This window comes from Gadus chalcogrammus, chromosome 7 (genome assembly GCF_026213295.1).
Source record: "Gadus chalcogrammus isolate NIFS_2021 chromosome 7, NIFS_Gcha_1.0, whole genome shotgun sequence".
Taxonomy (NCBI): Eukaryota; Metazoa; Chordata; class Actinopteri; order Gadiformes; family Gadidae; genus Gadus; species Gadus chalcogrammus.
The window spans coordinates 29,256,307-29,271,732 of NC_079418.1; the positions used below are offsets into that span (position 1 = coordinate 29,256,307).

Genomic DNA, 15,426 nt, shown 5'->3' on the forward strand with positions numbered 1-15,426 from the left:
CCAACCAAATTATCCTTTATTCCCATAAATAAATAATAAACACCAATGTTGAATTTATTCTCAATATTCTCCATTCCTCCAGTCATCACGACGCCAATGCTGTACTCCATCATCAAGTCTCCGTCGCACCAAACCTCCGGTCCCGGAGCACGCGTCCTCCTCTATCTACTCGTTAGGACAGGTGTGAGAATCCTCACCGACCGCCTCGGCTCTAATGAGAGCGTTAATGAGCGGCTGATGAAGGGCCCGAGGGCCCCTGAGTTTAAACAAACAAGCCTCGCAGGGGCGAAGAGCAGCAAACTGGCGCAAAAGGCGCAAATGGCGACGATAAGGCGTTTTTTCAGTCAGCGCACAAACGCTGTCTGCCTTATCAGCTCGATAACGATCAGGGTTTAATCTGATTTGACACGCTCACTGCTCACAGCTTTGTGTGACTGACACTATGGGAAGGATGGTTCATAATTAAACGCTGTTTTTTAGAGGACGTATCGTTGTCACGAACGAATGATGGATAGGCCTGTTCACACTGTCAGGCCCTATTATAAAATATAATAGTAAAATATAATCAATAGGTGTATCATGAACGCAAATCATATATGCCAAACTTCTTATTTGGCTATATAGTAAGCCTATCTAATTTAGATTTTTTTGTATTAATTAATGGAAGTAGGCCGACATAGAACAATATTGTATCTAGGCTTGTTGTGTGGTCAGCTTTCTGTAAATGACCTGTACGGCGTCTTTTAACCTGCAGAAAGAGGGAATTAGTCGAAGTCGTTGCAATCTTTCTTTCTTGCCTTTTCGTATTCCTCTTTTGAAAACTTCAGTTTTTATTCTCTAGGTTCTTATTTTATTTTATTTCGACAATCTTCACACCATTTTACACCTTAACTATCTTCCATTGTCTATTTCTTGCTTCTTTTCTTTATTTTTGTCGTAGTATTTCTTATTTATTAAATTTTTCATTCTTCTATCGCTTTCTTTTTTTATATTCTGGGCACCAAGACGTCCTGGACTGGTTTACCAAATTGTACAGCAGGTCGTTATGGCTGTCCAGACAAAAGTTGACCGGTCACCCAAATGTCTCCTGCCCTCTGCAACACGACCCTGTCACAACAAGGCTGGTGTTTACTCGACCTCATCTGTTTATTTGTGTGTGTGTGTGTGTGTGTGTGTGTGTGTGTGTGTGTGTGTGTGTGTGTGTGTGTGTGTGTGTGTGTGTGTGTGTGTGTGTGTGTGTGTGTGTGTGTGTGTGTGTGTGTGTGCGTTCTTGCGGAGTAGGGAGTACCTTCTTTGTTTTTACGATTGCTGATAGAGACGTCAATGCGACCCCCCCCGCCCCCCACCACCCAACACACACACGCACACGCACGCACACACGCACGCACACACACACACACACACGCACGCACGCACGCACGCACGCACGCACACACACACACACACACACACACACACACACACACACACACACACACACACACACACACACACACACACACACACACACAGCCCGCAACTGTCTCTCCAGAAGCACTCTCCCCCCCCGGGGCGAGGAATGCTGATCAACGCTGACCAACTGGTCTTGTGTTGTTGTGTACATATTATCTTTTCGTTGTGGCCCGTATTTTAGTTAATCCCTCAGATTAAATTAATAGAAAACAATTGACGTGGCAAACGGCGCTCTAAAGCCGAATAAGCCGCTTTACATTTAGTTTGTGATATCGATGTATTTTACAATGACATGAACAACAATCCTGTTGTTCCACGTTGGTTAAAGAGAGATTACACACTTTGCCGAGAAATAGGCTATGTAGTTCGCTTTAGGGTCGTTTACACCCAAAACCAAAAATGTACCGAACCAATAGGCTAGGTCTAGGCTAATCGTAATCCAAAAAACAACGTGAAAAAATGGCACTTATCTTTCTTATGCTGCGTGTGCGTGTGTGTGTGTGTGTGTCTGTGTGTGATGTCCATTGATCATAATACACAATCAGACACACATATAGGCCTACGATAAAACCAATAAATGTAATCATTGAATGACTTAATCATAAGTACATTGTTTAATAACACAAATTGGCCATGCCGATGGATTAATCAGCATTGCCGATTTGGACGGCAGCATTGTGGGAGATTTCTGAAATTAGATTCTGAAATGTTAAATTTCTGATGCATAACCTTATAGAGCACTGCTCTGTCTAACCCAAAACATTCCCAAGCTGATATCACAGGACATACTGTATAATATCAGCCAACCGTTTAAGGGCGATCTCGTGATAAGATTAGTGATTTTACAACAACACATGCCTGTAACCTGACTCAGAGCTTCACCTGGGTATTATTGTTTTTGGCATGGGCTCTGCTTGTGGCGGTTGATTTTTCCGGGTCGTCCTGTGCTTCCTCATATGGGTTCCCACCGGTCACTCGTGTTCCCTCGCTCCCTAAAGCGCTACACCCATAGGCCAGTGGTTCTCAAACAACTCAACGAGTGTAGCCCCTCTAGGTTGCGCGTGCAACTGTTGGCTAATTTCTCCCCCCCAAAAAAGAAGCACAAGGCCAGGGGAGGGTCAGAGCATGGAGAGGTGAATCCCATTCAAAAGTATTCTTTCCACCACCATTTGAGAACCACTGCCCTAGACTAAGTGGGTTGGGGGGGGGGGGGGGGGGGGGGGTGGACCCCATTGCTCCTCATGTTTGGTGTCAGTGTACCTGTGTGTGTCTGACTGACGTTTGTCTGTCACCCAGCAATTCTCCAGGGTTCAGGGTCTCCGGCCCCTCTGACCAGTCCCGACCACGAAACCTTACGTGTGTGTGTGTGTGTGTGTGAGGACGACCTGAACACCAGCTTGACACTTGACGGCGGCTGTCGTTTTCATAAGACATCATGTGGTCCCGACGGCGGACGGCCAGTACAGTATCAGCAGCACTGAACGTGTGCCTGAACGGCTTCCACACAAAGTGGGGGGCCTGCTGGATTAATCTCATCTGGCCCACGCCACTCCGGCTCAGGGCACGCGGCGACGGTGGGAGGGGTCTGAAGGGGAGCTATGTGAGTGGGCTCGCTTGTGTTTATTTAGTTGCAAAAAGAGAGATGGGGGAATAAGGAATTGAGTTTGCTCAGAAGATGGAATGCAGAAAATACAGAACAGCTTTGGGCCGTGGTGGTATTCTCAGCGCTTACCATATTTGCTTTCTGGCTTCTATTTCACTTCTGCGAGCCAGTGGATGCACTCTCTCCGGGGTCATAATATCGAAAAGCCGAAACGTCTGATCCACGCGAGGCTGTGTATATATTAGAGATATTAGACTAATGCCTTTAACCCATCGATGCTCTGCAGACCTTCTCATCCCTACGCGTTACTGCAGAGTCCCACCAGATCCAATCAGTCACGGCACTGGGTTGGAATTGTTTGGGGGAACAATGTGGATCCAGGCCCCTACAGACGGAGCCGGTTGATAAATGTACCAGGATGTGTGAAGTCACACACATCCCACACACACTCACACACACACACACACACACACACACACACACACACACACACACACACACACACACACACACACACACACACACACACACACACACACACACACACACACACACACACACACACACACATACACACACTCCCACTCACTCACACACACACACACACACACTCCCACTGACTCCAACACACACTCACACACACACTCACACACACACCCCCGGGCTAACACCTCGATGACCCTGCTCCTGAGTGTTGGCGCATGCTGCACCCGGGGTCGGTCCGGAAGGGGCTATCTGACCTTTGACCTGTGTGTGTGTGTGTGTGTGTGTGTGTGTGGTGACCTCTCCTCATCGATGCTCCTCACACCTCAGGGGGAGGTGTCATCTTCGACAGCACCCACACTGACACCTCCTCACTTCACCTCTAGGAGGCTGTGTTCGTGTGTGTGTGTGTGTGTGTGTGTGTGTGTGTGTGTGTGTGTGTGTGTGTGAGTGATTGTGTGTGTGTGTGCGTGGGTGGGGAGAGAGTTGCTCATACCGAAATAATCCCCCTATAACAACATAAGCAGGAGTGACCCCCGTTGATTATGTTTTTGTTTTTGTTTTTCTGTGCTATTTGGTTGCTAGGCAACAAGGGAAAACATCACGCATTACGAGCGGCGCCTCTGTCATCAGGGAAACACGACGGATGACCGCCACCAGCTCACCATCAGCAGCAGCAGGATCACCTGGTGCGGCACTCAAAGCCTCGTTGGATAGTGAGGCAGGGCGGACCAAGGCCGGGACCAGGTCCATGCTGGGAGAGCAGGCACCATCTCCTCTGCTGATGGTTCGGGATGGTTCGGGATGGTTCGGGATGGTTTTGGATGGTTTAGGAGGGTTGGGGATGGTTTGGGATGGTTTGGGATGGTTCGGGATGGTTTGGACTGGTTCGGGATGGTTTGGACTGGTTCGGGATGGTTTGGACTGGTTTGGGATGGTTTGGACTGGTTTGGACTGGTTCGGGATGGTTTGGGATGGTTTGGGATGGTTCGGGATGGTTTGGGATGGTTTGGACTGGTTTGGACTGGTTCGGGATGGTTTGGGATGGTTTGGGATGGTTTGGGATGGTTTGGGATGGTTTGGACTGGTTCGGGATGGTTTGGACTGGTTCGGGATGGTTTGGACTGGTTCGGGATGGTTTGGACTGGTTCGGGATGGTTTGGGATGGTTTAGGAGGGTTTGGGATGGTTTAGGAGGGTTTGGGATGGTTTGGACTGGTTCGGGATGGTTTGGGATGGTTTGGACTGGTTCGGGATGGTTTGGGATGGTTTGGGATGGTTTGGGATGGTTTGGGATGGTTTGGGATGGTTTGGGATGGTTTGGACTGGTTCGGGATGGTTTGGGATGGTTTGGACTGGTTTGGGATGGTTTGGGATGGTTTGGACTGGTTCGGGATGGTTTGGGATGGTTTGGGATGGTTTGGGATGGTTTGGACTGGTTCGGGATGGTTTGGGATGGTTTAGGAGGGTTTGGGTCATGGTGGAGCCAGAGGAAGTGAAGGTCGTCTGGAAAAAAACAAAGGATGTCTCATGACTCTTCCTGGGGGAAAGGAAGGTAATAATTAACAATTATTCGCCGAAGGCGAAGTGATTAGTGGGGAATAGCCCCCGAGACCGAAGGTCGAGTGTTCACGTGCATACTCCAAAATAAACAAGATAACCCTTTTTGCCTGGATTTTTTTATCTTTTATTAGCGGTTTATTTGTTTTTATTAGCGTGACGTGACAACCGTCACGGGGACATTTTGCGATTGAAAACAATATCCCAAGCTTGAGACCTCAATCTCGGGATATTGCCCAATATCCCACACACACACACACACACACACACACACACACACACACACACACACACACACACACACACACACACACACACACACACACACACACACACACACACACACACACACACACACACACACACACACAGGAGGTTTGTACAGTGGGCTTTGCTAGCTTGCTAACTCTCAGACAATGGACAATTGAAGACATGAGTTTATGAAGCTAGTGACTTGGTTTGATTTTCGACTTCATTCAACCTTTATTTAACCAGGCAAGTCATGAAGAACGAATTATTTACAACGACGGCGGCCTGGCAAAAGATAAAGGAAAGGGTGTGGGGGCTAGGAAACGACTTGAGGTCAGCATCTCAGCTTTTTCTCAGTGAATCTGCTTGCCTGGAGCACAGCTACAATAGCTGCTTACAAACCCATTGTGCGATACCATTAGAATATATTGGGTGTTAAGGAAGGTTTAAGCGCTGCGGTGTCTTTGTTTCACTGGATGGGGGAACTCACTTAGCGGTTTCAAATCTCCTCACAGAGAAAACACATTTTTCCCAAACAACCATCAAGTTCAACATAGCCCGCCAAACAAAGTAGACACACGCACACATGCACACACGCCCTCACATACACACAAACAGACACACACACACACACACGCAGGCACGCACGCACGCACGCACGCATGCACACACACACACACGCACACATACACACACACACAACCACACACACACACACCTACTCACATGTTCTCACACACACACACACACTCACACACACACACACACACACACAGACACATGCACACACACATACAGTCAAACACACACACACACACACACACACACACACACACACACACACACACACACACACAGACACATGCACACACACATACAGTCAAACACACACACACACACACACACACACACACACACACACACACACACACACACACACACACACACACACACACACACACACACACACATACGGATTCAATCAGCACCGAGGAGAAAGTATAAATAGACATTTAAAGAGTTGGGAAGCTATTGGGTTCAGCTTGTTTGCGATTCTCTCCCGTGACCCGAGCTCACACGGAACTCTCTGTCACTCCCAACAATAGCGGCTTTTATTCCAGGCCCCAATCTGAGGTCTTTTAATGTTATTAGGCCCTTAAGGGCCCTTAGGTTGTCAGAGTTTCACCTTGAAATCAGATAAGGCTAATGACAGGAATGCTGCTCCATTGAAGGCTGTCTGGACAGAATTAAATGGGAAGAAAAACAGCTGTTATGTGGATGAAATGTGTTTAACCTGAAAAACACATAATTAACAGTGAGAGAGAGAGAGTAGAGAGAGAGAGAGAGAGAGAGAGAGAGAGAGAGAGAGAGAGAGAGAGAGAGAGAGAGAGAGAGAGAGAAACAAGCATCAACAAACAGAAACGTTTACCCAATTTTACCCCTAGTATGTAATAGGTATATTAGATGCTGGTTGAGGGGGATTAACACATCGCAAAAGCGACTTCCCCATGGGATAATTCCCTGACCTGGGGTGTTTACTATTTTAATAGATCAGCACGAACTAGAATCTGGCTTTTGTCCGGATCAAGCCTAAAAAGTATTAGGGTTCTGCTGCTGCCAGACGTGTGTTTGGACTCGCCAGGTCCCTGTGGTGGTCTATGCGGACTGTTTCACACAAACTACACACACCTTCTTAATGAAGGTGTGTGTAGAGGGTAAACCAGTGCTCATCTATACTGTACAGTCAATCTGTCGTCATTGATTATGTGCGTAAATTGCGTTGTTGTAACACACACTTTTACAATGTGTGTGTGTTTGTGTGCGTATAGCGCCATTGCCTATCCATGTGTGTGTGTGTGTGTGTGTGTGTGTGTGTGTGTGTGTGTGTGTGTGTGTGTGTGTGTGTGTGTGCGTGTGTGTATGGTTGTGTGACAATGTGTAAATATGTACATTAATGAGTGTATGTGTGTGTTCACGTGTGCGTGCGTTGGACGGGTTGTGGACCTGTAGGTGCTGTTGTGGGAACACAACGTGTGAGCGTGCACAAGAGCCTCCCGGCACGACGACAGGCTGCTTGGAGGCAGAGCCCTGAAGTGTGCCTACGAACGCGTGGGTGCGAGGTGTGGGTCAGCTTGTGAGGTGTGTGTGTGTGTGTGTGTGTGTGTGTGTGTGTGTGTGTGTGTGTGTGTGTGTGAGAGAGAGAGAGAGAGAGAGAGTGTGAGAGTGTGGCGTCTGTGAAAGAGTTTGAGGTGTGCTTTGTATGTGTGTCTACGAGAGAGAGATGTGTGTGTGTGTGTGTGTGTGTGTGTGTGTGTGTGTGTGTGTGTGTGTGTGTGTGTGTGTGTGTGTGTGTGTGTGTGTGCGTGCGTGTGTGTGTGTGTGTGTGTGTGTGTGTGCGTGCGTGTGCCCGAGAGAGATCTACTGTGTGTGTGTGTGTGTGTGTGTGTGTGTGTGTGTGTGTGTGTGTGTGTGTGTGTGTGTGTGTGTGTGTGCCCGAGAGAGATCTACTGTGTGTTTGTGTGTGTACTAGGTGTGTGTGTGTGTGTGAAGGTGAAGTGTGTGTGTGGACACCTTGATGCCTCCACACATGAGACAGGGAGCGTGGGATTCTTCGAACTGAGGAGCTGAGCTGAGCTGACTTCAGTCAACACAGAGCAGTCGTCCTCCGTAATCAAGACTCAGAAATTCAGTCTGGTATTATCAAAGACATGTGTGCCTGTATAGAAATCAGATACCTTTATACTTACCCAATAAATACAAGCACAATACAATAATGTATATACTTAAATAAAAACATAAATATATATTATATATTGTATTTATTCATTTATGTACATACAGAGCATATTTTTAACTCATGCTGGGTTGGCGCTCAGCTGTAGGAGTGAATCCAGGAACAATACTCTGTGTGTTTGTTTGTTTACATATTTTTGTTGTTTTGCTGTTTTCGTCCTGTTTAAAACAGGCCAAAAAAGAAAATCAAAGTGCACCATCTTGCGATGTGTTCTACGATAAGGACATTTCTAAACGCAGTATCGGCACATCACCCGTCACATCCGGGCTTGTCCCATTTTGAGTTTTATTTTTATAAATTGTTGCTGTTGTTTTTGTTGGTATGAGCCATGTGGGTCTCAAGATGATTTCCTGTCATTATTATTGATGATATTATGCAACACTAGGTTAGACAGGGACCTGATGCTGTAGGATAGAAAGGGGCCTGGTGCTGTAGGTTGGACTGGGGCCTGGATCTATAGCACGTGTTAATGTGATGGATTAGTGTAACACCTTCACATGCAGGAGTCGGGGGAATCCCCCCCCCCTGGTGGTGGTACGGTATACCGCTAGCTGCTACCACCAGCACCTTGAGGTGTGAGGTGCTGCGAGAAGCAGAGGTCACTGATGTTTGGGACCCGTTAGCTCATATCCACTCACAGTATCGTATAATATAATGTATTTTTGTAATACCTGTTTATGGATTTATGGTGTCAAGATAGCTTGTGTTATTGGACTGCCAGTTCTGGGCAGTGAGCGCGTCGTACACAAATATCTCCGTGAACAGGAATAAAATGGGCAAGTACATCATCTGTCCCTGCGCCCCATCTAGTGGCTTGAAGAACATACTACAGCCTCTTTTCCAAATTTATTATTTGCTTTATTTTCTTGCTTGTTTGTTTGTTGTTTGTTTGTTTGTTTCCTTCTTAACTGAAATAATTATAAACGTATGTTTCAGGTTAGATCTCTTTAAAGTGTTAGTGATCACTGCGAAAGTAAAATAGAGAAGGCTATATCGTATACAGTAGGCCTATAGCATAGTATAGTAAAGCATAGTATAATATAGCATATAGAACTATCAAATATATATATTTTTTAATTACATAGCCTAGTTAATTAATTACATTTAATTACATTGTCTCTTGTTTGTATTGGAGTCTATTATCCTACTGAGTTGTAGTATATTGTGCTGTATTGTAGTCTATTGCAGTCCATTGTGTGGTATAGTAGTCTATTGTGTTAGTGTGCGTGATTACAGCCATGGGCTGTACAGCAGTCACAACAGCGGGACAGCGGCCCCTCCAGCCTGCAGCAGGGTGACGGGTGTACGGGGCCTCTCTATGTGAACCACATAATGCCACACTGTTCCCCTGGCGGCTGGATTTGGCCCTTGTGTCCGGCCAGCTAAGAAAGTGGCCGGATTATACGGTAATCTCATAATGCTGCTGATGCCATGCAGGCTCTGATTGGACGGATTAGGAAACATGGCTTTGTCCTCGCACGCCCGGATGGATGAGAGACAATGCACAGTAACAGAGCAACACACACTCACACACTCACACACACAGACACACAGACACACACACACACACACACACACACACACACACACACACACACACACACACACACACACACACACACACACACACACACACACACACACACACACACACACACACACACACACACACACACACACACACACACACAAACGTACACACGGTGGGACCCGGCAGCGCATCCCCGGTCTATGCCTGTGGTAGCCTACTGGAGCGTGTGTCCGCCCACCGAGGAAGAGCGGAGCGCTTCGTTCAGAGACCCCCCCTCCCTACCCGACCCCCCGGCATGGTACGTACGGTTGTATTGCATTTGACTGATTTTGTAAATCCCAAGTGTACCGACCTTTGCCATTTCAGCTGCTATATGCGGGTTTGTGTATGCTTATGTGTGTGCTCACATGTGTGCCAGAGTTATTTCTGTAGGATACAAATGTGTATTTAATGAACGAAAAGCAGGCTGGAGTGGTTCGATAACTTTGGTGACGACAGGTGTTTTTCAGAATAAAAGTCCAATAAATGCTATGACGAGAATCCTCTAATTCCTAATGATTGGTTTCTTAAACACATAGCTTTTGAACGGCCCGTAGTGCAAGAACATATCAGAGTTAAAATGAAATGTGTGAACTTTAGATGTTATGCCACTTCCCAGCACCAGTGTGTATCAAGCCCACTGATTGTCCATTCATTGTGAGGAGCGTGATCCACGTGCACACGACTATGAATCAAGTGGGGATATTATAATGAAGGAAAAAGAGAAAACCTACATTTAGTGACGTAACTACAGCTAATGTATTTGTTACTGTTATTGTGTGGACAAGATAAAGAGCAAGAAAACGATACAATCTAAAAATCATTGGACCGTTGTTAAGCCGAAAAGGCTCATGCAATGACCCCCGTTTCGCCAGAGAGGGTGCTGTTGCTCCGACAAAATGTTCGGATAGACTGATAGTCTATTAAGTAAACATAAACTTAAACTATTAAGTTTATGTTTACACCTAAAAGATGACAACGTTGTAGTAAGGTTGTGTTGTATTTAAGCGTCTCCTAAATGCCTTAACAGTGGTTGTGTGTCATGACTCTTCTAGGTCCTCTAGCGATGTGACCGGCCGTAGCATCACAACGCAGACTCCTCATCCCTGTGGAATTGACAGGTGTTCTTCAGCGCAGAGTGAGGATACACCGTCAGGGTGAGGACATACTGATCGAATGGGGAGGACAGAGCGGTGAATGGTTAACAGGAGGTGGGGGGGGGGGGGGGGGGGGGGGCAGAGTGACCCCAGTGGCCCACTAACAGTACTCAGTGTGTCTCTTTACATGTACTCACAGCAGGTGAAGGTCTGGATGGACTAGAGAGAGAGAGAGAGAGGGAGAGAGAGAGAGGGAGAGAGAGAGAGAGAGGGAGAGAGAGAGAGAGAGAGAGAGAGAGAGAGAGAGAGAGAGAGAGAGAGAGAGGGGGAGAGAGAGAGAGAGAGAGAGAGAGAGAGAGAGAGAGAGAGAGAGAGAGAGAGAGAGAGAGAGAGAGAGAGAGAGAGAGAGAGAGAGAGAGAGAGAGAACAACATCTAATGCAGGTCAGTAGGGGAAGGCAGAGAGCAAACAGCAGGGTCAGATAGAGAGTTGTGTGACGGACAGACGGAAAGAACGACTTTCAGGAGAAACCCGGACAAATTGTACTTTTTAAACATGACAATGTCACTATTCAGCGTAAGGTAAGAGGGATCTAGAACAAGCTAGTGCAGACTGAGGGGGGAACCAGTAGGAAGGGAGTCTGTTAGCCTATGAAGGTCTATGAAGAGCAACTGGTGTCAAAAGATCAGAAGATAGAAGACCGAGAAGATAGAAAACAGGGGTTTCTGACGGAAAAATCAAAAGCATCTTCTGACGACCGAGAGAGTGACGGGCAGTATCAGCGGCAGAGTGTCCTGTGTGCCTACAGAGTTATTCTGTGTGAAGGCTTGGAAATTCACTTCGAAGGTAAATTGGGTGAATAATATAGTGCTGCAAGTGGGACAAATCGAGTCGGGAGAGAGTGGGGGAGAGGGAGAGAGAGAGAGAGAGAGAGCAGGATTTTCTTTTCTAAAAAGGAATCTAATGTTAACAAGGCTAAGGTAGGAGTCAGCATGACAATCATCCGGTAGGTAGGGGGCTCAAACTCTTCGTCTAAAATCACTGACAACTGAAAAAGGTATCTGAGCAAAAAGTACAGTTCCACCGGACGTCAGGAGAAACAACATCCATCGACTTATTACTTAGAGCTGAAGGTATCTATCCATCTATCCATCTATCTATCTATCATGTACTGATCGATCGATCGATCAATAGATCTATCTTTTTATCCATCCCTCTGTCTTTCTCTCCATCGGTCAGTCTATCCATCTATCAACTATCTATCTATCTATCTATCTATCTATCTATCTATCTATCTATCTATCTATCTATCTATCTATCTATCTATCTATCTATCTATCTATCTATCTATCTATCTATCTATCTGTCTGTCTGTCTGTCTGTCTGTCTGTCTGTCTGTCTGTCTGTCTGTCTGTCTGTCTGTCTGTCTGTCTGTCTGTCTGTCTGTCTGTCTGTCTGTCTGTCTGTCTGTCTGTCTGTCTGTCTGTCTGTCTGTCTGTCTGTCTGTCTGTCTGTCAGTCAATCTGCCTGTCAATCTGTCTGTCTTTCATTCATTCTATCTATCTCTCTATCGTTGGCTCAGTCCGTCCATCCATCTCACCCAGACCCCGTCTCCTCCTCCACCCTCTCCCCAGCCGACCCACCCAGCCCCCCCCCCCCCCACCCCACCCCGGCCGTGAACCATGGCCTCCGCGGGCCTGGAGCTGACGGGCTTCTTCCTGGGCCTGCTGGGCATGGTGGGCACGCTGGTGGCCACGGTGCTGCCCTACTGGCGCACGTCGGCCCACGTGGGCTCCAACATCGTCACGGCAGTGGAGAGCATGCGGGGCCTGTGGATGGAGTGCGTGTACCAGAGCACCGGCGCCTTCCAGTGCGAGACCTACAACTCCATGCTGGCGCTGCCGCCCGACCTGCAGGCCTCGCGGGCCCTCATGGTCATCTCCGTGGTGCTGTCCGTGCTGGCCGTCGCCGTGGCGACCCTGGGCATGCAGTGCACCGTGTGCCTGGAGGGCGCCCCCGCGGCCAAGAGCCGGGTGGCGGGCGCGGGCGGGGCGCTGTTCTTCACGGCGGGCTTCCTGTCCCTGATCCCCGTGTCGTGGACCACCCACGAGGTGGTGCAGACCTTCTACCAGCCCGGCCTGCACAACAGCATGAAGTTCGAGCTGGGCCAGAGCCTGTACCTGGGCCTGGCGTCGGCTCTGTTCTCCCTCCTGGGGGGGGCGCTGCTGTGCACCTCCTTCTGCCAGGAGGGGGGCGGGGCCCGGGGGAACGGGGCCGGGTACCCCTACCCGGGGTACCAGGCGGCGGGAGGCGGCGGGGGGCTGCGGACCTCCTCGCAGACCTACCGCAACCCCACCCTCCAGGTGGGCGGGGCTAACACGGGAGGCCGGGCACACGGCCTGAGCCGCAGCGCCGGCGGGGGGTCCGGGTACGGGGGCAACGCGACCCGGGGCTCCAAGAAGGCACCGGGGTATGATGTCACGGGGTACGTCTGAGGGGTACCCCCCCGACGGACTCACATGCACACTCACACACACACGCACACACACACACACACACACACACACAGGCAGGCATGCACGCAAGCACGCTTGTACACACTCAAACACACACACACACACAGGCATACATGCACACACACACACACGGACACACATCACATTGTCAAAAACACACACACACACACACACACACACACACACACACACACACACACACACACACACACACACACACACACACACACACACACACATACACACGCATACCATGGATTTTCCTCAAAGGAGGGCATTTGAGAAGAAAATATGTAGGACAACTCCTGATCAATACTTGTCCTAATGTCAGTAGTGTGTTTTTGGACTTCACTGTCAGAGGACATTTTATGAAATGATTTAATCTACGTTTGTATTTACTCCCAGTATATACACTGTTCTGTTTTTCACAAAATAATGTTTGTTTAAGGAAGATAGTTATTCTTTGCATACGGTTGCATCACAACCCTGAAATGTTGTTTTTTTACCCCATTTCTCTACAACTTGGCTAAACACACTTACTTTGGTAACTCAATGAGTCGATGGCATCCATACGTTTTCCAGTTTAGTGTGCAGTTAGTTACTAAGCACAGGGATTTGGAGGGGGATTGCCTTATCAGATGGGAGACACTTGATGACCTCACTTCCTCACAGTAATCAGTCGCTAACCTCCTCGTCAATGTGGCTTACGGCAGGTCATGGACGTGAAGTCAGGAGGATGTACCTCATGCTTTGGCTTGTGAGGGGGGAACGGGATACATTTGCGGTGTGTGTTAAAGATACACATGTCCCAGTTTAGCCCAAGAGTGGATAAGGGCGAATAATGTTTTTGGTGCAGAGGTTGAAGATCAGTTTGTTGGTCAAACTTTTTTAGACATTGTTTTCCTCTTCTGTATAAAAAGAAAATTCCAACAGAAATGTTCTCTTTGAATGTGATGCGTGATAGAAAACTAACCAGTGATGGCGGTTTTAGATCCACATCACTGGTTTATAATTGAATGTAATTATTCATCTTTTATGAAATATGTTTGAGTTTGACTTGCATTGTTTTGTTTTTATTTAGGAAATAAATAAGTTTGTTTCAAACCGTATACCTGAAGATACTTATTGAAAAGGATGTCCTTTTTGTTAATTAGTGGCCTTAAACCAACCACAGTTAACCTTAATGTTCTGCTAGCATAACTACTCCCGCCACAGTAGTAAAGCATTACAATTGCTATGCTTTACTAATGGCATTGACTGTGATATGATGAACTGTATTTATATTGCGTGTTTTATTGAGGCACTTAAAGCGCTGTACATAATGAATGTGTGAGCGTGTGTGTGGGAGGATAGGACTCCTCATCCATTACCCGTGTGCATCACCTTCTTGGGGGATAAACAGCCATCAGTATGCACCACAAAGATCCCCCCCCCCACACACACACACACACACACACACACAAACACTGGCTCTCAAAGCGGAGAGGGGACGAATAATGCAGTCCAATGGGAGACTAGGGTGTGATTATGTGGTGTGGTGTGTAAGAGAACAGGTTGGGGAATATAGGAACATGCACAGAATCCCGGTACACCATGAGCTGCGGCGACACCATGCATGTTGTGTTAGCAGCTATTCACTAATAACATGTACAACATGTTATTGTGGACGTTGGTGCTTCCATGGGATAGAGCCCGGTCCTGTCAACTGTCAACAAACCAAGCTCCCTGTGTGATCGATGATTTGTTGCTGCAATATTGATCGTGGCAGGGTTCAAGGCTACCTACGGGTGGGATGTGGAGGTTGTGGTGGGCAGTGCTGGTGCCGGGATAAAAGTCCACTCAGCGGGCTGAGGTTTTCAGGTTAGGGAACATTTGGCAGTCAATAAATACTAGTTTAATGAAGGGATAATATCGCATGGTGATCAAGCATCGTGACCGTCTCTCTTGCCTTCATTAGAACATCTGTTATTCCAGTCAAAATAAGTGTCAAACTCAAACTAACCCTAACCACATTGATTTCAAAAGACAAAAGACAATATTCGTGGCAAACAGGCTCACACTAAAGGCAACAAAGTTATGTACTTAAACTGAATTGAGGAGAAAC

General features: G+C 47.5%; 1 protein-coding gene across 1 annotated transcript; it reads left to right on the forward strand.

Annotated features, from left to right (window-relative positions):
- The first annotated feature begins 11,101 nt into the window (after positions 1–11,101).
- Positions 11,102–14,709, forward strand: cldn2 (claudin 2). Its single transcript, XM_056595536.1, has 2 exons — positions 11,102–11,939; positions 12,441–14,709. The coding sequence occupies exon 2, from the start codon at positions 12,489–12,491 to the stop codon at positions 13,299–13,301; it is 813 nt and encodes a 270-aa protein (XP_056451511.1). The 5' UTR covers positions 11,102–11,939; positions 12,441–12,488; the 3' UTR covers positions 13,302–14,709.
- The last annotated feature ends 717 nt before the right edge of the window (positions 14,710–15,426 follow it).

Coding starts and splice junctions, on each gene's coding strand:
- cldn2 (XM_056595536.1), top strand. CDS start 12,489: ATGGCCTCCGCGGGCCTGGAGCTGACGGGCTTCTTCCTGGGCCTGCTG.